Source organism: Lagenorhynchus albirostris, chromosome 5, assembly GCF_949774975.1.
Source record: "Lagenorhynchus albirostris chromosome 5, mLagAlb1.1, whole genome shotgun sequence".
Classification (NCBI taxonomy): domain Eukaryota; kingdom Metazoa; phylum Chordata; class Mammalia; order Artiodactyla; family Delphinidae; genus Lagenorhynchus; species Lagenorhynchus albirostris.
Genome location: NC_083099.1, coordinates 107,062,702 through 107,088,836, shown reverse-complemented (window position 1 = coordinate 107,088,836; position 26,135 = coordinate 107,062,702). Strand labels below are relative to the sequence as shown.

General features: G+C 35.1%; 1 protein-coding gene across 1 annotated transcript in view; it reads left to right on the top strand.

Moving 5' to 3' along the window:
• Nucleotides 1-3,126: 3,126 nt before the first annotated feature.
• CADM2 (cell adhesion molecule 2) overlaps nt 3,127-26,135 on the top strand; it is a 232,954-nt gene continuing 209,945 nt past the window's right edge. The window contains exons 1-2 of the mRNA XM_060149062.1: nt 3,127-3,141; nt 3,236-3,425. Coding sequence (XP_060005045.1) covers nt 3,127-3,141; nt 3,236-3,425 — 205 coding nt within the window. The remainder of the gene's footprint in view (nt 3,142-3,235; nt 3,426-26,135) is intronic.

Sequence of the window (26,135 nt, the reverse complement as noted above, 5' to 3'; positions counted from 1 at the left end):
CCTAGAGGGGTGGGATATGGAGGGTGGGAGGGAGACACAAGAGGGAGGAGATATGGGGATATATGTATATGTACAGCTGATTCACTTTGTTATAAAGCAGAAACCAACACACCATTGTTAAGCAATTATACTCCAATAAAGATGTTAAAAAACTAAAATTTTTTTTTAAATTAAAAGACTAAGAACCTCCAAATAAAATAAAATTAGCCTCAATGATATGTTCAATGAATTTTAGAAATTCTTGTTGATGGTAAACAAGATGAGTACTATACTACACCTAGACTGCCTTCTCCCTTGCCATCATACTCTATCCTAGTTTTTGATTATTTTGCAGAAGCTCCTTAGCAAGTTTCTCTTCCTCTTTGCACCTTTCAGATGTTGATTCATACAAGGCAAGGCATGTAGTAGGGCCCCCAAAATACTTTTTTGATGATACATCAAAATACATTGAGGATGAATCCTTAACTTTGTAACCTACTAATTTTTCTAATTGGAAAAATTAGTAATGTCTTTAGAAAGACTCTCTGAGATTGAATTAAATGACAACCTGTCAACTTTGAGCCAGGAGGAGTTAAAAGAGAAAAGTAGAAGCTAACTTGATGCTGTCTCCAGGTTAAAACCAGAAATAAAAGGCAGTTCAAAGCTTTGAGAAGAAGTTTGACTGCCTACAACACTGGCTTTTGAATTGATTTTGGAAACTATATATCGTAAGGGTATTCAGGATTAGTAAATTCTCCATATGAGTTTGCTCTTTATTGGGAAAAACTAATTTATTTGACTGCAGGGAGTTTAGGCTGCAAGGTCCCAGGGAACTGAAGTCAGAATCCATGTGGGGAGAAGATGGAGGGAAGCTGTCCTAATCGCCTACCTGGAAGGACAAAGTCTAGGTGTGCTAGTGTCTGCAGAGTCCCTGGAATGTAGAACACCCTAACAAATTTTAGTTTCTTCTATAGGCCAATAAGGAAAGACAGAAATAATTATCAAATGTAAGTTCTAAATAGGATAAGATATTTAAGGGCAGTTAACATTGATATCTTCCCTTATTTGATTTTAATGTTATAATTGAAATTTATGAGGACATAGTTCAGCTAGGTATGAATTCAAAGTTTCATTTTTAAAAGAGTACTTTTTTTTTTTTTTCCTTTCATTGTTGTCTAAATCACATTGAAACAAGTAGTGATATGACCCAGCAGCCTTTGTGGAAAAATAAGAATAAAATGTTGAAATTTCAGAACAGACTCCAACTGGTTCATTGACTCTGTTTCACCATGGAAAAATCACTTAACCACCCAGTGTCAGTTTACCCATCTGTGAAATGAGAAGGATAATATTTTCTTATGGGGATGTTTTGAAAATTATTTTGCAAATGTAGTGGATAAAATTGTTGCAAGCATCACTGCTCTTTTTCCACTTTAAAGAAGCAGACAGTATTATTTATGTACCAGTTGATAGTCAAATTGTCATCTGGGATGAACTATGTGTATTTATTAGCAGTTATGTGCTTTTTATTACTTAAAGGATCCCCTCCTCTCCTAGATTGCTTAGTTTATGCATTATGTCAATAACTGGGCACCTAAGCAAAATATCTTAATATTTTAAGATATTTAAAATATCTTCTGAGCTTCATATTTATGAGCTGCTAATCTGATATCTTTGGTAATTACTCCTTCCTTCTGTTTCAGCTCATGTTTTCTCTGATGTGGTTTTTCACCTCACCTCACTTCACAAGATTGATAGTTCTCCATGTTTCCCTGCTAGAGGTCACCTCTGAGCTGAAGGCAAAACACATCCCATTCTGGCTCCCGTTGACTTTGAAGTCAACTATCAAAGAGTTTATTCCAGACATTGCCTAACCTCAATTTAAAAACTCCACCCTAAAGATTACAGGGAGATATCCTGGGGAGTTGCCATAGTGACTCTAAGAGGTTGGCACTGAGGAGACAAAGCTACTGATAGCAGATTTTTATACTTGATAGGCTTAATTATATAACGTGGTCATGAACCTCTGTGCTTGTGTCATTTAGGTCTGGAAAGAAATTTTCCCCTTCAGGCTCTTCTCTCTCTTATGGTGCCAATCAACGGGCTTTTTGGTAATAAGATTCTTTATGCCAATAGCTCCAGCATAACCTCAGGTGGTGCTTGTAGTAATGACAGAATCATTACAAAACTAAAGAAGAAAAGGAAAATATATTTCATGGGTGTGATTAAGTTATCATAATGTTCTTGCATATGTAAATTATCCTTGACTTAATAAACTACCTTGCTCCCATAATAATATTTTAACCTGGCTTTAGAAAGTCATTTTTTTAACCCATGTTGATAATTGTTATCAGACTTTGCAGAGTTCATCTCCAGATCATCTTGCTGCAGTGAAATTTACATATTATGTTGCTGTGTGCAAGAATTTTGTTTTAACTTTAGAAGTGCTTTTACTAAGTAATGTTATTACATGAATTACTTTAATAAATTAGTATAACACTTAGGAAGATAGAATTGATTACATTCTAATGATATCCAAATTGACAATGGTCATTTATAGATACATTTTTCCTTGATTTATAAAAGAAATATATATGCATTGGAAAAAACATCAGGAAACTACAGAAAGGAACAAAAAAGAATATTGTCTCTATCTCCTGGGCTAGAGTAATCACTTTAAGATTTTGATGGATATTCTATAAGATGAACGTTTTTTGAAGAATACTTACATTGTTTTCTCCAGCACATTTTGTATTTCTCAAAACAGCTACGTCTACAAGAAACCCTGGTGAAATAGGATTCTTTTTTTATTTCTTCTATCAGAAATTGAATCTAAAGTTCTAGTATTCATATTTTATAGGCTTTATTCAGGATTATAAAAGCTACAAGGAAACTATTTTACCTGTTTCTTCTGCTGCTTTTAAAGAGTTCAATTCATCCAAAATTATTATCTTCAAAGATAACCAGGTCTAGCACCATATAATTAATGCAAGGCCAAGGGAAATTAATGATAATCATGTTACTATTTAAATATAAATCTTCATGTGTGCCTAGGAGGAGAAGAAGCTTTTCTGGAGCATGTGAGGGAATATAAAGGAATCCTAATGGTATGTCAAATTGTTGTCTTCTGATTAAGGGTTTTCAATTATGTTTTGCCTTTTTGTAATATATAGTTTTGCTGTTGTTTGGTTGTTTTAAATTTTACTTGGAATGAGGAGTTAATTCCATATAGCTCTTGGGAAGTTAATCATTTTAGAACTTTCTTTTAATCAACCTTTTCTTTAATCCCCTTTTAGGCAGCCAAGGACAGTTTCCTCTCACACAGAACGTAACAGTTGTTGAAGGTGGAACTGCAATTTTGACCTGCAGGGTTGATCAAAATGATAACACCTCCCTCCAGTGGTCAAATCCAGCTCAACAGACTCTGTACTTTGATGACAAGAAAGGTGAATACATTTTCTTTTAAATGTTTTAATCATATTCTAAAATATCCTAATTATAATGAATTTATTTTTCTGAGATGATTCAAATTATTCCTTTTGATTACCAAACTGCTGCTGCTTGTACTTAAACATGTTAAATATTAAATACTTTAGTTTGTAAGTCATAAACACTAAAGATAACCTGTGTCAACTTTTTAATAAAATAAACAGTTCTAATTCTGTTTCAAAAATAGTTTTATGCCTTCTCTTAACAATTATCTTCTCTCAAGATATCACATGATTTTGTTTTCTTGTAGATGCCTTTCGTATAGATTGAATATTTTTTCCCTCACTCCTGGCAATAGGATATATTATTTTTATTACTCTTAGTTAAAATATTTAGAAGACACTTTATGATTTTGGAAAGTTCTGTGCTTTCTCATGAATTCAGTTTGAAAGTAAGACTTACAGAAATGATTCCAATAATAAGTTTAAGTTACTCCATGTTTCCAAAATAAACTGAAATTAAGTAAGAAGCTATAGTTACAAGTTGAGTTGAACTTCAGTGATTAACTGGGCTTTCTAATTGGATGATAGATTTTGATTAAACATTTTTAGAGAACTAAGGCAATTTATGTTATATAATTCAAGCAAACAACTAAAAATGTATACTGAATTTCTAAGCCGTCATCCATTGTTATAAACATTGGGAGAAAATGAGTTCATAAACTGTAGTGAAAATATGGAGCTGTTGCTTTAGGTAAGTTTAAATTATATAGGATATAAATATCTGTATAATAGCTATTCAGCATGGTCTTAATTCTGTGGCCTAATTAGTTGACACATAAACTTAACTATGACAGAGGGTTAGGAATGCTAGCATTTGTTGTTCTGGCTAGCTCCCTCCCTCCCTCCCTCCCTCCTTTGCTTCCTTCCTTCCTTCTCATTCCTCTATGTCGGTACAAAAATTAAAGCTCAGGGATACAGAGCTCTGGTGAGAACTGACTTGCTAAACCCAAAGCTTCTCAACCTCAGCTGTATTTTACAATCATTTAAGATGCAATTAAAACACTGTGATACTGCATATGCCTGAAAGATTCTGTTTGGAAAGCTCCTGAGGACAACTGGGAGCATAATGTGAGATAGAAATAAGAACAGAGCTATGGATAAAGCTGTTAACAGTAGCAGCCACCTGTAGAAGCTGGTGCAATCAGTGACACAGACAACCCTTTCGTTTTCTCTATTGTTCTCCTGAGCAGTTGTCACTTGCACAACACGTACGGGTTACTCTAGTCATGCTAACTCACGCTACGCCTCTGCACTTAGGCTCTGGCACAATTTAGCACGTTTGTTTGCTCGAGATAAGCCTTAGGATTGAGGAGGGCTAGGCAGGTAAATGCAGACAAAAAGACAGTATGGGAAAATCGTGATATGAAATCTTTAAAAAAAAATGCTTTTATTTTCAAACCCTTGCATTTGAGGGACATCACTGTCAAGGATCCCTTCCACTACATGACAAGGAACCAAACCAGGGACTTGTGAAGGAACAAACATGTTAGTTTGCCATTTATGAAAGGTTTCTTTATTCAATGCTTTTCGTTATTCTGTTGCAACTGATTATTAGAACCACAATAGAATTAGAAAAAGTCTAATATCAAAAATAGAAACCTGTTATACTATACACACACAAACACACACACACACAGACTAGCTTTTTACAGCATAACTCTAACCTGTTAAGGCAATAAGGAAAGAAAAAATGAAATAAAGCAAATGCATGCTTCAACAATTCATATGATCAGATGTATCTAGTATTTTGTAGCAGTGTAAAGATACAGGGAGATTGCTAAATATCCCAGATATAACATGATGGGTTTTTCTCACCATGATTATCCTTCAGAAAAGAGGGGCTTTCTCGAAACAAATTCTTTACAAATCTAGTATTTTATTTGAAAATAAAAGCATTTTATTTTAAGGATTTCATATCACAATTTTCCCCATACTGTCTTTTTGTCTGCATTTACCTGCCTAGCCCTCCTCAGTCCTAAGGCTTATCTCGAGCAAACAAACGTGCTAAATTGTGCCAGAGCCTAAGTGCAGAAACTAAGTGTGAGTTAACATCACTAGAGTAACTCTTATGTGTTGTGCAAGTTGCCAACTGCTCAGGAGAACAATAGAGAAAACGAAAGGGTTGTCTGTGTCACTGATTGCACCAGCTTCTACAGGTGGCTGCTACTGTTAACAGCTTTATCCATAGCTCTGTTCTTATTTCTATCTCACATTGTGTTGCCAGTTGATCTCAGGAGCTTTCCAAACGGAATCTTTCAGGCATATGCAGTATCACAGTGTTTTAATTGCATCTCAGATGATTGTAAAATACAGCCGAGGTTGAGAAGCTTTGGGTTTAGCAAGTCAGTTCTCACCAGAGCTCTGTACCCCTGAACTTTAATTTTTGTACCGACATAGAGTAATGAGAAGGAAGGAAGGAGGGAGGGAGGGAAGGAGGGAGCGAGCTAGCCAGAACAACAAAACAGGTGCTTCTCATTGATATTACTGTTGCCACTAGGAGTCCCAAAAGGCATTCTGAGTAGCCTTTCATGCTCTCTGGAGACCCAGGTCTCTGAGGGTTCTGGCTGTAAGGGCTGAACAAGTATCTCAGGATGGTGGCCCATTGGTTCAACTAGAACTGGAAAAGCCTTTGTTGTTTACTTGGAACAAAAGAAAAGCATGCTGTGAGTAGGCAGTTGATGATCAGCTAAAGGAGACTTAAGCGGAACCCCTTTTCTTAGGAGTTTCTCTCAAGGAGGTTAAATGTGAATATTCAGGAATTTCTTCACAAGGGCGATAGGTGTCTGGGGCTAATTGGCTAAAGTGAAGCTAATATTGTAATATTTTTTATTCAGGTGAAATAAAGAGGAGGGCAGTGAATTCAGGCTTTTGCTACCTTGAGCACATCTAATGTGATCAGTAGCTTTCTCCATTTACAACTGGAGAAATTGAGAGTCAAACACTCAAGGAAAATTTGTCCACAGATGTTCAGCGAATGACTGGTAACGAAGGGATTGGAATCCAGGTTGGCCTATGTTAGTTTTAACTAGAATGCCCCTGAGAACAAAGGTGTCCGGGCACCAGGTCACTTTAAATATAACCCAAGTGGCCTCTGCCTTTGATCTTGGCAGCTGCCTTTTAGTTAAAGAGCATCAGTTATTTTCAAACTGTTGAAGGTGTATATACAGTAAGACAGAGGGATACATTATAGTCAGCACTGCCCAACAGAACTTTCTGTGATGATGGCAATGTTCTATATCTGCAAAACAGTTCTGTAGTCAGCAGTCATGTGTGGATACTTAAGTTAATTTTAAAATAATTAAAAATTTGTTTTTTTAGTCACGCTGTCCATATTTCAAGTACTCAAAAGCCATGTGTGGTTACTGTTTTGGAAAGCACAGTTCTAGATGATGACTCACTCTTTAGATGCCAAAATAGACCATGTCCAATTCCAGCCTTGGCTGTAGAATATGCATTTTCCAACGGAGAAAACCCCAAGTCATCATTAAAATGTATCAAATATTCAATAAATGAAATTTTACTGTTTAAATTTCACAGATTTAATGGCGACATTGTAGCCTAGGAGACAGGGAGTCAGATCTGACTTGTAATTCTGCTTCTGACACCAACTGGCAGAGAAATAAAAGGGGCTCATCAATATCCCACCAAATCAGATGTTCTAGTCTTTGGATCAGAATTGCATTTTTAACAATTTCTCTATCTACTTTGTTGTTTGCACCTGAAAACGAGAAATCATTAACCTATGAAGCAGATATTCAATTACAACTCCATTTCATTTCTGCATAGTTTTTGTATGAAGACTTCTTCTATAACACTTAAGAAACTGCAAATCTAAATAGGAAATAAAAATCAAGAGGAAGATTTACAGGTTCTTATGGGTCAGAGGGACCTAGAGCAAATGTTGCCACTTGTTATGGCCCTCTTCTCTTTCTTTTTACACAGATTTTACCGTATCTTGTTATAACTAGTAGGTAAGCACTTGGGATAGAGTGGGTATAGGGAGACAGGGAGAGTAGGGAGTCGAGTTCACTGAAACACCACATGAATGCTGTGTGGTATTTGGCAATAGAAGTTTTAAAAAAATCAATTAGGTCATTGTGTTTGTTTCTCTGCCGGTGTGGGAAACAACAATTGAAGTAGTACAATCTGATCACTTAATGCTCAGGAAAGAACACTTCAATTCCTTCCTATTATTGACAGAAAATACTTTGTACAAACATCTCCAGGAGTGCATAGTATATGCATTTAACAGACGTATCTCTGTGTGCTTGTATGTGTTTTTGTATAAAAATGCAAAATACATAACGTTTTGTGATGCTACTACTTTATAGTAGTTTTGCTTTTTTGCATTATGCTTCAATGATTCTCAAGAATTTCTTGAAGGAAATTTTATTCCTGAAGGAACGAAAATAAAATTTTATTAAGGGCATAGACAAAAAAAAAAAAAAAAACCGCTGGTGTTAATTATCCAATTATTCTGCTGATAATTTTACATTAATACTGGGGATGATGGGAGAGGAGGAACATGAATAACGTGTCCTAGGACAAGCAGTGATAGAGAGAAGAAAAATGAGATGAACCTGAAATGGAGGTACAAGTTCTCTTGGCTTCATGCCAGCCAGTGCCACCTGACAGTTTCTTTCTCCACAACTAGTTTCAATCAATGTGACAGTCTTTAAAATAGTAAAGATTAACTCAGTAAAGCAGGTGTTAAAGTGGTCAATATTACCCTTCTTTCTGCTTTCTTAAAAAAATAAATAAATAAATCATGTATAGGTTACACTAAAGACGTGAAATAAGTGATGACAACTTACTCCATACGCTATAATTTTTAAATAACTTCAACATGGTTACCTTTTCTCATTGTGATTCACAATAACCCTGTATGGTCGGTATTCCCATTTTGTATATGAAGAAACCGAGGTTTGCAAATTTGAATGACTTGAGTAGTAAGTGACAAAATGATGATGAGACCCAAGTTTTCTTAAGACAAGCCTAATTCACTTCATGCTATACCATTCTGATAAGGACTTCATTTTATTGCTTTTTGGATTTTTATTGTTTTTTACATTTCTTGTGGAAAGTATCACTTCTTTTCGGTCTTTACTCCAAAGTTGCCATCTCAATGATAGATCTCCTGAACACATCTCATATTTTAATAATTTCATTTTTATTGTAATAACAGATTTGCTAGCAAATGCATCCATATTAAATGAGTAGGAATCAGGTTCCCATTAGGAAATAAATGATACACTCGAGTTAATGAAGTATGAACACACTATTTACAGGTGTACAGGCATAATTAAGGAAACATGTCAAGATGATGCAGCACCCAGGAGCTAGCTGCAGTGGGAAACCATCCTTGCCTCTGAAAGGGTGACAGAAGGAACTAAAGCTAAGTTTTGGAAGAAGACTTCTGGTTAGAAGCTGAGACTGGTTAGGAAGAAGGATGTGTGGAAATATGTAAATTGACTTCTTTTTCCTCTTACCTTTTGATCTCTTATCAATGACTTCCATGGGCTGAGCCCAAATGGAAACCATAGGTCAAGGAATCCTAGGTAGTTTAGTCTCCCAGGGAAAATAGCAGGGAAGATAATGGATCTGGAATGATAAGCAGAAAGTAACCAGCACAACTTACCAAGCATAAATAGATATTTCTCCCTGTCTAATTTTCAGTAAAGATAATTTCTATCAAAAACCTTGTGTCACTCTATGTTCACAACTACCTTCCATTGAATTGCTTCTTTTTGGGAGAAATAAGTTGCAACAATGCAGCACCTTTCCAAAACAGATTACTTTTATTCAGTGTTATATTCCTCAAATTTAACATACATGTTAAACTGTGTGCTATTAGATTTCTTAAAGAAATAACTTGCTTTTACTTAATCTGCTAATGATAAAGCCATTATTGTAAATTCTTACTAAGCGTAAGCAAAATTTTCAGTTGTACATTATATGATTACTACCTTTATCTCTTTATGCTAGTTTAAAGTCCAGCAACTTTAGGAAAAACATAAAGATAATCATGTACACTATAAACCGTATTCATTATGTGGTATCTATAACAGTGTCAGGATTTGGAACTTTGACATTCAAAGCTACAAATATGTGTCTGAACATGATCAGCAAATTTTAGTGTTTGAACATTTTAGAATTCAGCATTACTTGCATACTTGATATTATAGTTTAGAGAGGCTAGGTTTCACTAATATTACTACTTTTTACAATATTTTTTGTATTTTTTTTGGCCATGCTGCGCAGCTTGTGGGATCTTAGTCCCCGGACCAGGGATTGAACTCACTCCCTCGGCAGTGAAAGTGCGGAGTCCTAACCACTGGACCGCCAGGGAATTCCCTGTAGTGTTGTAATTTAAAAATAAAAACAAAGGGCTTCCCTGGTGGCGCAGTGGTTGAGAGTCCGCCTGCCGATGCAGGGGACACGAGTTCGTGCCAGGTCCGGGAAGATCCCACATGCCGCGTAGTGGCTGGGCCCGTGAGCCATGGCTGCTGAGCCTGCGCGTCCGGAGCCTGTGCTCCGCAACAGGAGAGGCCACAACAGTAAGAGGCCCACGTACCGCAAAAATAAAACAAAAATTAAAAATAAAAACAAAATTTATTGCAAATAAATCAAATACCTCTGTGAAAATGACCAAATTCTTGAATTAAGTCCTTTTAGTTATTGCACATTGCTGTTCACTACCGTTTTGTTTTTTTTTGTTTTTTTTTTTTTAGCAAAACTCCATATAGAGAAAAGTTATTTCTATAACATGGAGCTATTTTATTCTACTTTCTGATCTTAACTTATATATTTATTCAGTCTTTCATTCAGTAAATATTTGGTGACCATCTACTGTGTGATAGACACTGCACTAGGTGGTTTGCAGTTATTGTAGCTCATTGATTTTTGAAGAGTCTATTCTGTGTTCAATAGAGCTACTTGAAAGACAGCTTGTCCTGATTAAAATTTGATTTATTTTATCTTCCAATCATATATGTCTCTGGATACATATTTTATAAATATGTTTGTATGTTGGTAAGACATACAGAGTCAGCACATAATCAGCAATTATTTCAATGATTTTAAGCCATCTGGAGAATACCACATTTTATGGTCATGGCAGTAGAAGTGAGATGATAGCTAGAGTCAGACTGGGTGGATGGTCAACACCATTGTGCTATCTATTTCCATCTCCCAAAACAATAAAAAAAAAAAAAAAGTAAGCAATGAGCTTCTGTGTAATTGCCTTGATATCTTTTGTGATACTTCATGTCCTCAGTTTGGGGAATTAATAGTCATTAAAGATAACAAGCATCACTAAGTAAATGTTCTTAATATATAAATATCTAAGCATATTTGATATTTAAAAGATTTCCAAGTCACAATTTCCATTCAATTCTGTGAATATTAGTGAAATATTGCTATGTCCCAGGAATTATGCTGGTCATTGGGGCCCCTAAAATAAATAAAACATGAATTTTGCCCTTAAGTGGCAAGTTATCATATATCATCTATACATTGGAATGGTGGAGGGTATAGAGGAACAGTATTGGATCAGGCATTTTACAGGTAGATAAATGTAATTCTACTTGTTGCATAATAAGCCTCATTGTAGAGGATACAACATGCCCAAATAATTGATAAAAATATCCTACATGAGTCTAGGAAAAACCCTGACTTGAAAAGATACATGACCATAAAGCAGAAACTAACACACCATTGTAAAGCAATTATATTCCAATAAAGATGTTAAAAAAAAAAAGAAAATATACATGACCGAAAACATACCTTTTTTGATAAAATTATTTTTTAAAGAAAAAATTGTAAATAAACTATTGTGTGCTATTTGTCTAATATATGAAGTAACAGTGTACTGTACAGGGACCTGATTTTCTTGTGACATACTGTTATGGTCCCTATGTTGAATAACCTTTTAATCAGGATCAGCAGAGACACCATGGAGAATTTAAGATATTCTAACATTTTTTAAGTAAGTTTGAAAATAGCATTAGCATTATAGGTCCTTAGTAAGTATAAGAAAATCTTAACAGTATCAAAAAATACTGTCTATAATGTATAAGTTTAATTCTATTTAAAATTACATAATTTTGATTCATACCAATATAATTCTATTTTAGATAAAACAGTGTTTAAAGTTTTACTATTTAATTTTTTAGTGCGTTTTTCCCATTTTGTATTTTTTTAAATATTTTACGTCAGACTTTGAGAGAGTCATATCCCCCTATGGTGAATCTATATTGTAGAAATGGTGCTAATTTTTTTGTTTGAGGTTAATGAAAACTTAGCCCTAGAACACTGACATAAATGTCATTCTACTCCAAAACTTAGAGTCACTGCATTTCTCTGTTCTAGTTTTAAATTCCTAGGAGAGAGAAATGAATTGGTTCAGTTTATACTAGATGCCTCTACTCTGCTTTAAGGTATAACTAGAGGTGTGTGGCCATTGAGTCCAGCAATCACTATAATTTACATCCTCTACATTCGACGAAGGCCCTGCTCAATAGGCTCAAATATAGAATCTAGGCAGAATATTCTTCTGTCTTGATAGAATATGTTTTATGAAAATAATTATAGCATTAAGTACAAAATGAATAAGAAACCTCATTTAAATATTATTACTTGGGTACCCCTAATAAGTGCAGCCTCTCTTTAATCCCAAGGAGCTTTTTTTATAAGTAACTTGGAAATATTGGTCTAAGTACCAAAAAAGGAGGAATAAAAACACATATGGTCATTCATGAATGGTAATACTAATTAAAATACTATTAAACTATTAATTTATTATGGTTAAAAATTTAATGAGTATGATCTTTTCAATTCACTTGGCTTTCTTCAATTATTTTAGTTATTTCCTATATTTATAAATACTGAGTGTTTCTCTTCCTCCATGCCTCTTCAGGTGACATTTCTCCACTATTCAGACAAAATAATACAATTTAGAAATGTCTTTTTCTGAATAAATATTTTTAATGTTTTGTTTTATATTGTGTGAGCATGAAGAGTTATAACTTAAAGTACTCTGCTTTCCTTAATTTATTATTTCTTTAGCCCCAGCAGGCTCTTGTGAGTGATCCTTAGAAACAGCAGTAAATGAGCGTTTTGTAGCACTGTGAAATGTAGGAGGCAGTGTTATTTTAGTTCTGAAGTGTGGGTGTTTGTAAGAATTAAGTCTTCTGGTTTTATGACTATTTATGTTGAGACTAGTAGGTGGACTCAAGTACAAATGGGAAATGGAGTAGGGGGAATGCTGAGTGATTGGTCTGTAATATTCATTTTAACATTTTAGAAAGAATGGTTGTAGTTTAGAAAGAAGGATAGTAGTATGAATATAGATGTAACATGTTGTGTTTGGACTCTCAAAACCCTTTCATATATGTATAGCCCACCTGTTTTTTAATGCTGAAAATTGCATGGTGTGAGATTGAATGGGCTATTTCCTAAATCTTGAATTATGATAAAAATATCTTCTAGGGACCAGTAACTGTGTTCTCCTATGGAGATGATAATTGGTTATTAGTAGCTTATTTCTTTGTAACTTAAAATCCTACCTCCTAAACACTTGCAAACATTATAGATGCGTTGGTTGGTTGAGGTTTACAGGCTTGCTAGTCAGGGCAGCTACATTTGGATCCCAGTTTCACTATGGATTTGTATGTGGTCTTGAAACAACCTTGACCAATTACATAAACCAATCTCAGTTCCAGCTTGTAGGCCTCTTGAGGCCAATGGGTTGTAAAGGGCTACCTGCTGCTGTGTCCAGGTTTACAGGCTGAAACTCTTCTCAGAGTTTGTTTTGTGTTTTTTGAAATGTTTGAAAATTGATACTGCAACATCAAACAAAATAAAAAGAAAAACAAAGGTCTGCCATTGAAGTCTTAAGCAGTTTCTATCTAACAGGAAGTTGACATCTTTAATACTACCTTTAGCCTGAAAGTGGCTGTGAATGGGTGAATACCTGAAATAGACCGTTTAGTTACTGGAACATAAAGCAGAGACCCTGTATTTAAATGGTAATATTTAGCTTCACCATTTCCTAGGTGCTGTAACTATGTTGAAGGTGAAATGCAATGAAGGTTTCTAATTTGGAGGCTGAGTTGCTACCCTCAAGGCTTTGGGGAAAAGAACGCGAGTTAGGATGAGAGAATTTAGGAGGAAAAATAAAGTTCGCTCCCTGCCCTTCTTGCCTCACTTCTGTTTAAATTTTTTTTTTTATTGAAGTATAGTTGATTTGCAATATTATATTAGTTTCAGGTATACAGCATAGTGATTGAATATTTTTATAGATTATACTCCATTTAAAGTTATAAAATATTGGCTATATTCCCTGTACTGTACAATATGTCCTTGTAGCTTATTTATTTTACACATAATAGTATTGCCTCTGCCTCACTTCTTTTTATGTTGAGTGTGAGTTCCTATGGTGTGAGATTTTCATAAAGAGATGTTAAGGCTCTCTCACCTGAAGAGCTACCACTGAGTCCACGTGACAAAGAGTGGCACAGAGCAGGAATGAAAACCAGTCCTGGTGCCCCAACACTGGCTGACTGAACTGATTTCTTTGCTCCCTTCTATATACTGATTGGTATCTAGCAAATCAAAATGCACATTTCTATTTTGTTTATTACCTCCCTACTAGTTCTAATAGTGTTTTGAACTTCTTTGGGGGTTTCTCATTGTACTAGCCTGCATTGTCTACAAATAACTGTGCTTCTGCCTTTTCAATAGCTACAGCTCTACTTTTGTTTGCCTCCTTAGCATATCAGCTATAGTATACATCTTTTTAAAATTAGAGAAATAAAAGAAAAAGAATCAGTACTTGAACAGCTATGGGAAAGGAGGCTTTGGGTATAGAGGGCTGAAAGGAAGATAAAAATGATTTTAGCAGCTAGGATGTGATGCGATGATAACCTGGACCAAAAACAGAGCTAAGGAAATAGAATATATTTGAAAGGTATTCAAACAAGGAATTGACTAGGCTTGGTCAACCAAAAATTAATTTCTAGTCTTCAAGCCAGGAGCAAAGGAGTCTAATTTTGAGTAGCCACACAATTGATTATATTATTAGTCTACCACCATCTATTTATGTCAGAGGAGTTGTGACAAAGAAAGTTAACTTTAATTCTCAGTTTCTAAGGGATTCTTAGGATTAAGAATCCTATAGAATCTAAGATTCTATAGAATCTAAGATTCTATAGAATCCTATAGAATCTAAGGGATTCTATAGATTCAAAATAAATTAATATATATCCATTTACTTTATTTTTACAGTTTGACACTGCATGTACCTTAAGAGTAATTAAGATTCTGCCATTCATTCAATAACACTTACTGAGCTGCTTTTTGCCAAGAGTTATTGTAGGCTTTCTGAATATAGCAGTGGACAAAACAGTCAAAACTCCACCCTTGTGCAACTTACTTTCAAGTAGGAGGAAAATGACCATAAGTAAAATAATTAAGTACATATGTATTGATAGTTTGTCCAAGGGTGATGAATTCTATGGAGAAAAAAATTTACGAAAAGGAAGAGAGGAAGTGCCGTTTTAAATAAGATATGAGGGAAAGCCTCATTAAGGAAGTGACATGGAAGCAAACACCCAAAAAAGAATAAAGAGCTAGTTACACATGCAACTGTCTCTGGGGACAGAGAGCAAAGCAGAGGAGTGGCCTGAAATGGATGCTCTCTGGGTTTTTTTGAAGAAGAGCTCAGTCAGTATGTGCAGATCAGAGTGAAAGCATAGAAGAGAAGAGGTGAGGGCTGAAAGATAAGGATGTGGTGAGTGTGACCAAGTGGGACCTTGTCGGCCATTGAAGGATTCTGGCTTTTTCTCTGATTAAAATGAGAAACTATTGGAGGGTGCTGAGCAGAGCTGTGAGGTGATCTTATGAACATTTTAACAGTATCACTCTGGCTATTATGGGGAGTACAAATTGTGGTTGGTGATGGGGGATGGGATCAGAAGTGAAGAGACCAGTTAGGAAACTATTGCAAATAAACCAGGCAAAATATGAAGCTGGTTTGGACCAGAAAGATCGCAATGAACATGATGAAAATAAGTGGACTTCTGTGTGTATTTTGAAAGTATTTTGACTAGCTGATGGCCACAATGTGGGGTGGAAGAGTGAAAGAGGAGTCACATATGACTTAAAGGCTTTTGGTTTGAACACCTGAAGTAATGAATTTGAAAAGGAGATGGGCAAGATTGCAGGGGCTGGGGGTGGTGACTATTTTGGGGTAGGTTCTGATTTGGCCTTGTTACATTTGTGCTTATTTGTGCTACACATAGGAGAGGTTATATAATAAGCAATTGGGCATTTGAGTCTGGAATCCAGGGACTGATTCAAGTTGAAGATCTTAAACATCGAGTAGGCACGTGCCATCAGGCTGGATGAGTGGTCTAGGGAAGAGTGGTCCAAGAAATGAACCCTGGAATCTACCACTAACAACAGGTTAAGGAGGTGAGAAGGAAACAGCATTTGAATCATGAATTTAAATAGTCTTTTCTTTTTTTTTTTTTTAAGTTTACAAAACAACTTTCCATATATTATGGCATTTGGCCTATGGAATAATTCTGAAAAGCATGTAGTGATAGAACTGAAAGTTGGTTAATATTTTCTCTGCAATTTAATATTTGCAAACATTCCAACTTTGATTTGTTTCCTTTGATGCTTATGTACATTATCGTACATATCCAGAAAATAAATTTGATGCTATTCTGGTTCTCTGCATACACCATGTTTCTTCACACTTATAAGTGTTTTACACAAGGTTCTTTATCCTAAGTGTGTCCTTCCCTGTCTTATTCACCCTCAAAATCTTGTATAGCCAGGCAAGAAAACTTTGTCCTCTTTCCTAAGGAGACATCAAGGTTAGGGAGAGGAGGTTCAGACATAAGTGACCCTGCTAGGGAAATGGCATCTACTAGAAGGCCATGGGAGTGGCAGGAGATTAATCCCACGTTTGCCCTGGCCATCCACGGAAGCTTCTAAGAACACCTCCAACTTATTATGGAAATGAACCATCCACTTCCTACTCTTCTGTTAAGTTTTCTTCTATCACTGAAGAAAACAAAGTGAGAACAAGAACAACCATAGCAAAGCAAAATATTCCCTAAATCCTAATCTTCCCTTAGCCTAATCCAGTTTTCCTACAGGAACTAGAAAGGAGAGCTGTTTGTTTTTGTTGCATGCAGAGGAAGTTAGGGTGTGCTTCCTGCAACTTTCAGAGCCAGGTTCCAGGTGGGGAGCTACAGTAGTGACCACAACAAACTAACCTCTTTCATGGAGCCCAGTTAGTACTTCTCAAATACTCTGTGGTGAGGGCCATTTATTTTCCCTAAATCAAGCACAAGTCATACTTTTGTAAAGTATAATAAAAATGGATTATTATAAAATGAAATAGTAAAACACACATAATGAAAGTCCAAACTTTTTATTATGACATTTCATAAACATAGCATATGAAAACAGAATTATAAAATTGTATGTATGCATTGAGTAAGGGTGTATTGAGACTGGTACAGAGAATTACTATTATACTTGTAATTTTTTTTGTTACTCTGTAATCAACACAAAACAAAAAGTTATGAAATAAATAGTAATTGTTCATGTTAACAACCTAGGCACACACTTTGAGTGAATGTCATATATATCAATTATTTAAATATTTTAATGTGACATGTGCTTCCTTATTATTAATTTACCTAATCTTCTTGGATCGACTATAGCATTTTTTGCAGGGAATAATGTATAATCTAAACTATTTCCATGCTTTATATTAATAGTAGTCAGAGTAGAGAAATGAATCTCAGACAATATGTTGGCAGGAGTGGAAGAAGAGATTTTGAAGCGATTTCAGCAGTCTTAAGATAGTCATTTTAAACTTTTATCCAAAATGAGACAAATTTTGCTGTATTTTCAAAATTCATCATCAGTTCTTTATTAGCAGCCAGTTCCAGTATTTATCCTGTAACTTTATAGTTAACTACATTTTTGATAAAAGATATTGCTTCGGGATCTATGAATACCTATATGTGGATCATTTTTGTTGGAATATACAATTCAAAATATCTTATTAATATTGTAAGATAGTCTGTGATAACTTTTCTGCAAATGAGCAATATCAAGAGTATTATCATATTTTACTGATAATTATACTTAATTTATGGATCATGTCATAAATAATTGTAGAAAATCTGTTCTTTTAAGCTTCTAACTTTTGCTTTGCCCTTTGACCTTAACTGCCATTGCAAAACATGTTACATTTCTTCCTTGTTAGTATTAAGATGATCAAAACACCAAATATATTAGACAAATAAAGAAGGCTGGCTGTCTAAATCACATATATAAAAGTTGGGAATGGGCTGGTTTCTTATCTTGCAGAAACAAGAGCTTTTGTGTTGTTCAAACATTCTCGACAGAAATTCTCACATCTATAACTCTTGTGTCTCAGTGTGCAGTAGAGTTGCTTATAATCGACTTCTATCTTATCATATAAAGAAGAGAATAAGTTTACATTTAATGCATTAGCTTTAACATAATTCACAAATTTTACCACACTTCAAAGAAAGCTGGTATTCAGCTGATTTTTTAAATTGTGTAGCAAGACTTGTTTTTTGTTTGTTTGTTTTGTTTTTGTTTTTAATGAAAGGAGTACATTAGTTCACGGTCTGCATTAGCTCCTTGATCACAGTGCTCCAAAATGTTTCCCTGCCATTGTAACTTGCCAGTCTACTTCTACAGAAAACTTAAGCCACAAAACAAATTTGTTGACAGAGATCACACACTTGGAGGTCGTGGCAATGTCAAATTGCTGTAAAAGTTTCTAAGCGTTTATTCTCAGCTTCTGTAGTTATCTCTTTGCTGTTAAGTAATAAACAGTTTGTAACTGGCACTTTGAGAAGCACTGTTGTGTATGAAATGGAGATAACACCTGCTTTGCAGAGGTGTGGTTAGGATTACCAATAATCTTGGAATAGTGCCTATCAAACAGTAGGAAGTTGATTGAAAAGAACTATTAAATTGCATTATACAATAATATACCCCATTTTAAGCAAAGCTGCAGTTGCAGAAAGGGGTAAATAAAATGCTTTATCTGAACTTAAAAATGTGAATAATCTTATGGAGAAATGTATTTGTCTATCTATACCTATGAGTCTTCATGTAGATATACAGAGATATAGATAAATTATTATGAGTGTCTCCAGTAAGAAAAACTAACAAACTGCTAGAGAATGGTGACAGCATAGGCAGAGTTAATTGTATCAAATTAGAGAGATCAGAAGAAACTCAAAACAGAAGATGGATTTTAGGACTGGCTTAAAAAGATGGTAGAACAAGTTGCTGCAGTTTAAGACCGGGCTGAAAGCTTTCTATGCATTTGCTGTTACACTCCTCTCCTGCCACATTCTTCTCCACGTAGGATATACTGGGGAAATTGTGGATAGTCTGTTTTAGCTGAGAGTGTTTGAAAAGCATTAACTCATAGAGTACTAACAATGGAGGTATTGTTATGTGCATTTTACTTATAAAGATACTGAAGCAGAGACAAGTTCAGTAACTTGCTTAAATTTGAAATGTGGGCAGTGGTACAAGGACATAATCCTAGGCAGTGTGACCTCACTTACAGCCTGTGCTACCCACAGGTTCCTGGGGAATAAGTGGGAGCTGAGAATGGAAAAGTTAGAGTGAATTTACACAGGGAAAATAATGGGCAGGGAATGTTTCCAACACAACTCAAGGTAGGCTCACGATACACAAGGTAAGCTCTGACAGGTGGCTGAGAGAAGGAGGTATAACTGTCCTGTGCGCTGGGAGGGTCAAGCTGTCACTGCCGTGCATGAGGAAGCAGAGCTACAAGCTGGGTGGTGAGGAACTAAGACTGAAAGCAGGGTGGAGTCTCATTTCCTGCTTTGGTTAGGTCTAAAAAGTATATGAAGGTAAAAATCAATTGTAAGTTTAAATTGAAGTGCCTAAAATCATCCCTGAATGTGAGAAGCTAGACTATCTGAGGAACGAGCAGCTCTGCATCCCTCATATCACATTTCTGCTCTGGGGTATTTGCTTGCTGAGTGGTTATTTGCTTCCCATGTGGAGCAAGGCCAAGTAATTCAATTGAGAGGCAGTAAGGACCCAAACCAGGAAGCAGGAAAGGAAAAGAAAATGCAACTGTGAGAAACACTGAGAACTTTGAATTTACACTGGCAATTAACTGGACAAATATGTAAGTTAGGGGGAGTCATGGGTGAGAGACAATAATAATCAATGATAACTTAGGTCTCAAACTTCTGTGTATGTGATGCCCTAAACAGAAATAGGGACTTTAGGAGAAGTTGAATATGAGGAGAAAGAGTTAAATTGATGAGAATAGGGAGAATAATGAATGTTTTTGAAAACTTTTAAAAGAAAGAGTAATTTGTATTGAAAATTATAATTTGCATATATAAATGTATTTTTTTAAAATAAGTTTATTTATTTATTGGCTGTGTTGGGTCTTCGCTGCTGTGCGCGGGCTTTCTCAGTTGTGGTGAGCGGGGGCTACTCTTCATTGTGGTGCACGGGCTTCTCACTGTGGTGGCTTCTCTTGTTGCAGAGCACGGGCTCTCGACCCTTAGGCTTCAGTAGTGGTGGCTCGCGGGCTCTAGAGCGCAGGCTCAGTAGTTGTGGTGCACGGGCTGAGTTGCTCTGCGGCATCTGGGATCTTCCTGGACCAGGGCTCGAACCCGTGTCCCCTGCATTGGCAGGTGGATTCTTAACCACTGTGCCACCAGGGAAGACCTGAATGTATTATTATATAAACTGAAGTATTTTTGGTTTGGGTGTTTAAGAACAATATGAAACTAATAATCATTTAAAGTGAAATTACCATGAGAATACGCGGTAAAATCACAGCAGAAAACACATGGCACCATCAAAAGCTTCAAGTTAAGAGGATTTAATAATGAAAGTACTATTATAAAGGTGTAAGGCTTAAGGCAACCAACAAAAGGCCAATGACTCAGGGACCAAAAATGAGAAGCTAGTACTATCCCTAAGCCTGAAATGGCATGAGACCTTAACTGTAACCAAAACGTGCAGCCACTACCAGAGCCAAAGGAAATGCCCTACTCCTCCCCTGCAGTCTCCTGCCATTGCCTTTCTTTGTCTAAACCTAACTCTAAGCCTGAGCACGGAGGTTGAGGACTGAGTGCTGGGGAAATGCGTTCCAGAGGGGTCAGCTGCTCAGGCTATATAGAGTACAAAAGATGAAAATGGTGAAATCAGACACAACCACAATAAGTAATAAAATCATTCACTGAGCAATCTTCAAAAGGATTATCTGTAGGATTTGTAATATATATTTTATTAATGTTTATTAAATGAACTTTATCTTTTTTAAAGTCACTATTTGCAGTTACTTTGAAGTACTAGGTCAGGTATTAAAGCTTATTTTCAATGCTATAAATACTTTTTTAGATGTTTTCTTTACTGGCAAGAAAAGTGCATTAAATTCAAATGATTTAGAGTATTAACTATTTTAATTAATAATTGCTGTGTTTCACAATCCTAGTAATAAATCTTTGGAAGTAAAATAATAAAGCTAAGAGATTAGTTTTGTAATTGTATCAAGACAGTATAATTACTGACCTTTGTATTATCACATACTTTTATAAAAATCAGCATAATTAAAAACAACTCATTCTGATATGACTCATTTATTATAAAATTTCCAAGTACATTATCAATCACTTGGAACATTATACAGTATCAGTGAGTTAATCATGGCATATGTGTAATTATTGGCAAGGCTGACTCTTTACTTTTTGTGTAAAGTTGCCCCATGTACTATTTCATGAACCAATACATTTAGAATTATTACGTTACACTTTACTTCTGTTAAAATAATGACACATCGCATGTTCACATTTTACTCATTTAAATAACAATAATGAAATTAATGGTCTTCCTGATTGTAGGTTTTTTATAGTTTTTTTCTAAATACTTTTTGTATCACTTATTCTTTCATGGTTAGCATACATGGATAGAATAGGGATTGTATCAATAGGCGGAAATTGTTAAGGGAAAGTGTGAAATACTTCCTCTTTCTCTTCATTGCAAGATGAAAAGATTCCCCCTACAGTTACCATATGATAGTGGAGAAATGAAGGATAGGGGGCAGAGAAGAATAAATACTTCTCTTTGAATTGAACCATGGGGAATTTCTGGAAGATTTACAACCATATTGGCTCATTGATTACTCAGACGGCAGAAAGATACTCTCAGTGTGTGCTCCTTTATTCTAATGAAAAAGACTATTAACCACCTCAAAATATATGCTGAAAGTTTTATTTTTGTTAAATGGAGAGTTTTGTTTAACCTGATTGGAGAATTGGATCTCTACTTGAAAATGAGCAACCACTTTTAAAGAAGTATCAGTGCAATTACAAATCAAGTGGAAGTTAGAATTGACATAGTGTTGTTATATTCTGATTGCAAGATAAATGTAGTCAGGAACTGTTGAGTTCTTTGTGGTCCAGAGATTATGCAGAAAATTATAATTTCACTAAGTTACCCCAATTGACCCCAAAATGGAAGGTCACATAAGCAGGCTAGAAACTGCTTCAAGGATTCTGAAAAGCACCATTAATACTGCCTCTTTCAATGACCTTAAAGTGAGAGTATTAAAGAAATCATAGCAGGTTTCATTGAGATCATTCTCTTTATTGAATAAAATTGAACATTTAAGTAAATGAATGATCATTTTTGGACAACCTAATATGAAAATATATGACCATAAAAACTTGATAGCCCTCCAGCAGTGCTTGTGGAAATTGCAATCTCTTACAAATGTTATAGTGTCTGGTAACTCAGTAGAAAATTATAATGGCTGTCTAAATTCTAGGACATTTCATTTCTAGAACATTTCATAAAATATGCATTTTTATTACTTTTTCAGGTGGATGTAATAATGTGTATATACTGCATTGTGTATTGGGCTATGTAGCTTCATAGAAATACTATATTTTCTCTAGCATCAACTACTTCGACCAGAAAATTATAAAACTCTATAGAAATTCAAGTGATTCTCAGTAAATTAAGCACTGGGGAAATTATTTTATTTATAGAAAGTTTAATTATTTTCAACCCATTTTATCACTTTAGGAATTCTTTTTTTTTTATTGTAAAGGAGTCAGTCCAGAGGCTACTAAAGGGATAGTTGATCAGAGAGGTTCACTTGAAATGCTTCACAAAGAAAGTCTTCCTGAGGCTTATTTTAATATAAGTGTTTAGAAAGAATAGTGAATGCTTTTGTGCTGTATTTTCCCCGAATATATTTAACCATATAAAGAAATCTCTATACATTTCTACTGGGAAATTTTATAGCATTTAAGCACTAACCATCTATAAAAGCTCTACTTTATTAAGAAAGAAAAAGACTAAAAATAGTGTTGCTATGATTGTCAAAGATTTCTTAAAGGCAAAATATCATGGATTTAGTATTTATTTACACTTTTGCATTTGACTCTGTTTAGAATAAGAAAATTTTATTATATACTCACAAACCTTTTAATATTCATAAATGTTACACTACTTGTCCTTAAGAATCGTAAGTCTAGGAAAAGCAGGCTAAACAAATACTACCCTATATGCAAATCAAAGATTTCCATGGGGCTTTTAATTGGTTAGAGTTTTTAATTACATGGCTTTAAGAAAACTGGCTCTCACACAGCCAAAAAATATACAAGTTAAAAATCATCAATTAATGTGATGGACTTGGGTATAAACAAAGAAATCCACTTTCTGCTTCTTAATCACATTTCATATTGTGGCTTTGTGTTATTTTAAAATATTAGAGTTTTCTTTCTGAACCACTCTGTGTTCGCCAAGTAAATATTTTTCTGGGAATAATGATATGTAATTTTTCTCATCAGTACTTATTCCTTGTTCAGTCCTATGATCCGTGTCCTGAGTTTGGCTTGTAGTTCCAGCCCCTGAAGCAATAGAATATGATGAATCTACTGGACACAGGGAGAAGAATGTTTACAATAGTGGCCTCATTTGCAGGGTTGGATACTACTTGCTCAGTTGTCCCCATTCCTTTTAGGGGAAAAGAAGGTTGGCCTTGGGTGGATAGTAATGGAATTAACATTCACAGACTTTTTCTGTATATCACACACAGTATTGAGTTTTCACAAACAACAGCTTATTTTTAATCTCCTCAACTTGAGAATACAGAGACCCAGGGCAGTTAAGTAAGTTGTTAATAGTGACAGAACTCATAATTGGCACAGCTGGAATCTAACCATATTAGCCAAAAAATTAAAACGAGCTAGTTGGATAAGCAGGCAATGGCTAGGTGTGTGAGAGTGTTCTAACACACAAGAATGATATGTGTGAATGTGTAAATCACAGGTGTGATGGCCTCTTGATCCCACTGAGATGATGCAAATTAAAATTAAAATATATTTAACTCCCTCAAACCTGCAGTGGACCAAAAAAAAAAAAAAAAAAAAAAGAGAAAAGAAAAGCTTTACTCTGCCTACAGCCCTAGTAGTTTTGTTAGAGTTGCTTTTTCTTTTTTCCTCATATGCTTGTGATTAATGTGTTGATAGACATTTCGATAGCTTTTAAAAAGGTACACTTTAAAATTTGAAATGTGTAAGAGAACAGTTTCTGCTTCATTTTTTTTCCCCCTGACTTGTTGGCCTTATCCTGTTAATCATTGTTTACTCTGAGCTGTAGGGAAATAATCAAAGATTGCCTAAAGTAGAGATCACAGGGACATTTTTCATTTTGGAAACTTCAAGAAGCTGTGCCAGGTACTGTGAACCTGTAGGCAAAGCAGAGCCACGAAAACTAAGTGTGAATTCTGAATGAATTTTGCTTTCCCTGTATATCAAGTGTCTTTTAGAGAACTGTAATGTGTTTTGTTTGTTTTGATTGTTGTTTTTTTCTAAGGAACCTCATGTACTTTATCTTTTACTACTTTTCTTAGTAAAGGAATTTGCAATTTGATTCCTGAGGAGAATTGTAGAGACCTTGTTTGTAGCTACAGCAAGTATCATATATATATAGATTCCTTGCTTATAAAAGACATAGACTGATTTTAATATAGTGTATTCTCTCTGGCATCAAATTCTAACTAGTGAATTTTCCCTTTAATTAGGTCTTTCCATGTTATTCCTTTTATTTCTACTGAATGTCATCATATTTCTAGTTAAATCCTGGCTATAAAGCACTGCATGTGTTTAAAAACCCTCAATGAAGAAAATATTTCCCTACTACTCTCATACAGGCAGATATTTTAAATGTCATAATTGCCTACAAATTGTCGTTCTGAAAAAAAGGGTGTTCGTTTTGAGATGCCAAATGGAATCAAAATGATGTTATTGACTTCTAATGAAAGTATTGAAGCACACTGATAGTATCTGACCTTTTATCATCACTTATTTAAAAAGCTCTCAGGGGAAAAAGAGAAAACTCCCTTTAAAGAGAGTAGTACCTTGCTAGTGAAGTGCATTTTGTCCTAGAGTAGTGAGCTGAGAATAGTCAAAGGAAAAAGCCCAGAAGGCATGATTGTAAAAAATGACCATTTGCCACTGGTGTAGATGGTAATTTATTCCAGTGAAAGAAAATAGGATATTAGCTCACATATAGCTTCTGGTTCTGATTCCCGCTACCTTCTGCAGACTGCTAACAATAATTAGAAAGTTTCAGAGGCAAACTGATCAAGGCCTAGAAGATCAGGCTTCTTCTTCAGATGTCAATAGTGGAGGTCAGGATTAATTTGTTGCTTTAAAATGTGGAAATTACTCTCCATGTTTGATAGCAGTATGTGGCACCCCTTAACTATATGATAAAAGGGGCCTTGAATTTCACTGTACATGTGTGACATAAAGGATATCTATTTGGAAAGATTTATGGGCCTGTAATAGAGGGTAATAGAAAGCAAACTGGAGTAATTTATGTTGTGCACCAAAGAAGGTGGTCTGGGAAACTTCAAAGAGGATCCCTCCTGCATGACTGAAACTGAATAGGCACTTAAAAATTATCTTCCTTTTGCATGAAACTAAGTATCAATCTATTGACTCCAGAGTTTATATCTGTAAAGATTTTGATATGAGCAAAGTGGCATTGATACAGCTGTGTTAGTGGCCAACTAAAGCAAGGGAGCAAGTGTAGTTTAGATAACAGGCAAAGGTATTTCAGGTGAGTTCTAATTAACCCTTTGAGAAGGAAACTGAACTTGTTGATCATGATTGTCATCAGAAAGACAGTTATCTTCCTCAGCTCTGAAAATGAAGGAATGAAGGTTTCCGTTTCCATATGGCATAGTTCAATGATTTAAAAAAAAAAAAAAAAAAAGCAAATGGCAAAAACAATGTACTACTCTCTGGATTGGTTACTAAAGGACATTTTATGATCTGAGATATGATAAAGGATATGTACAAATCTTATTTGTTTTAGAATAGTCCTCATACTTCATACAACACAAATTAAAATTAACATAGCTAATTACATTCGATTTTATGTTTATTTAGTTAAATTTGGGGATCTGTGCTTCATTCAGTGACATGAACCAATGCCATGAAATCAAAGTGAAGATGAGCTTGCTATTTAACTGAATTATGTAATACTTTCCTGCTTCTGAAATAGAAACCCATCTAAGCA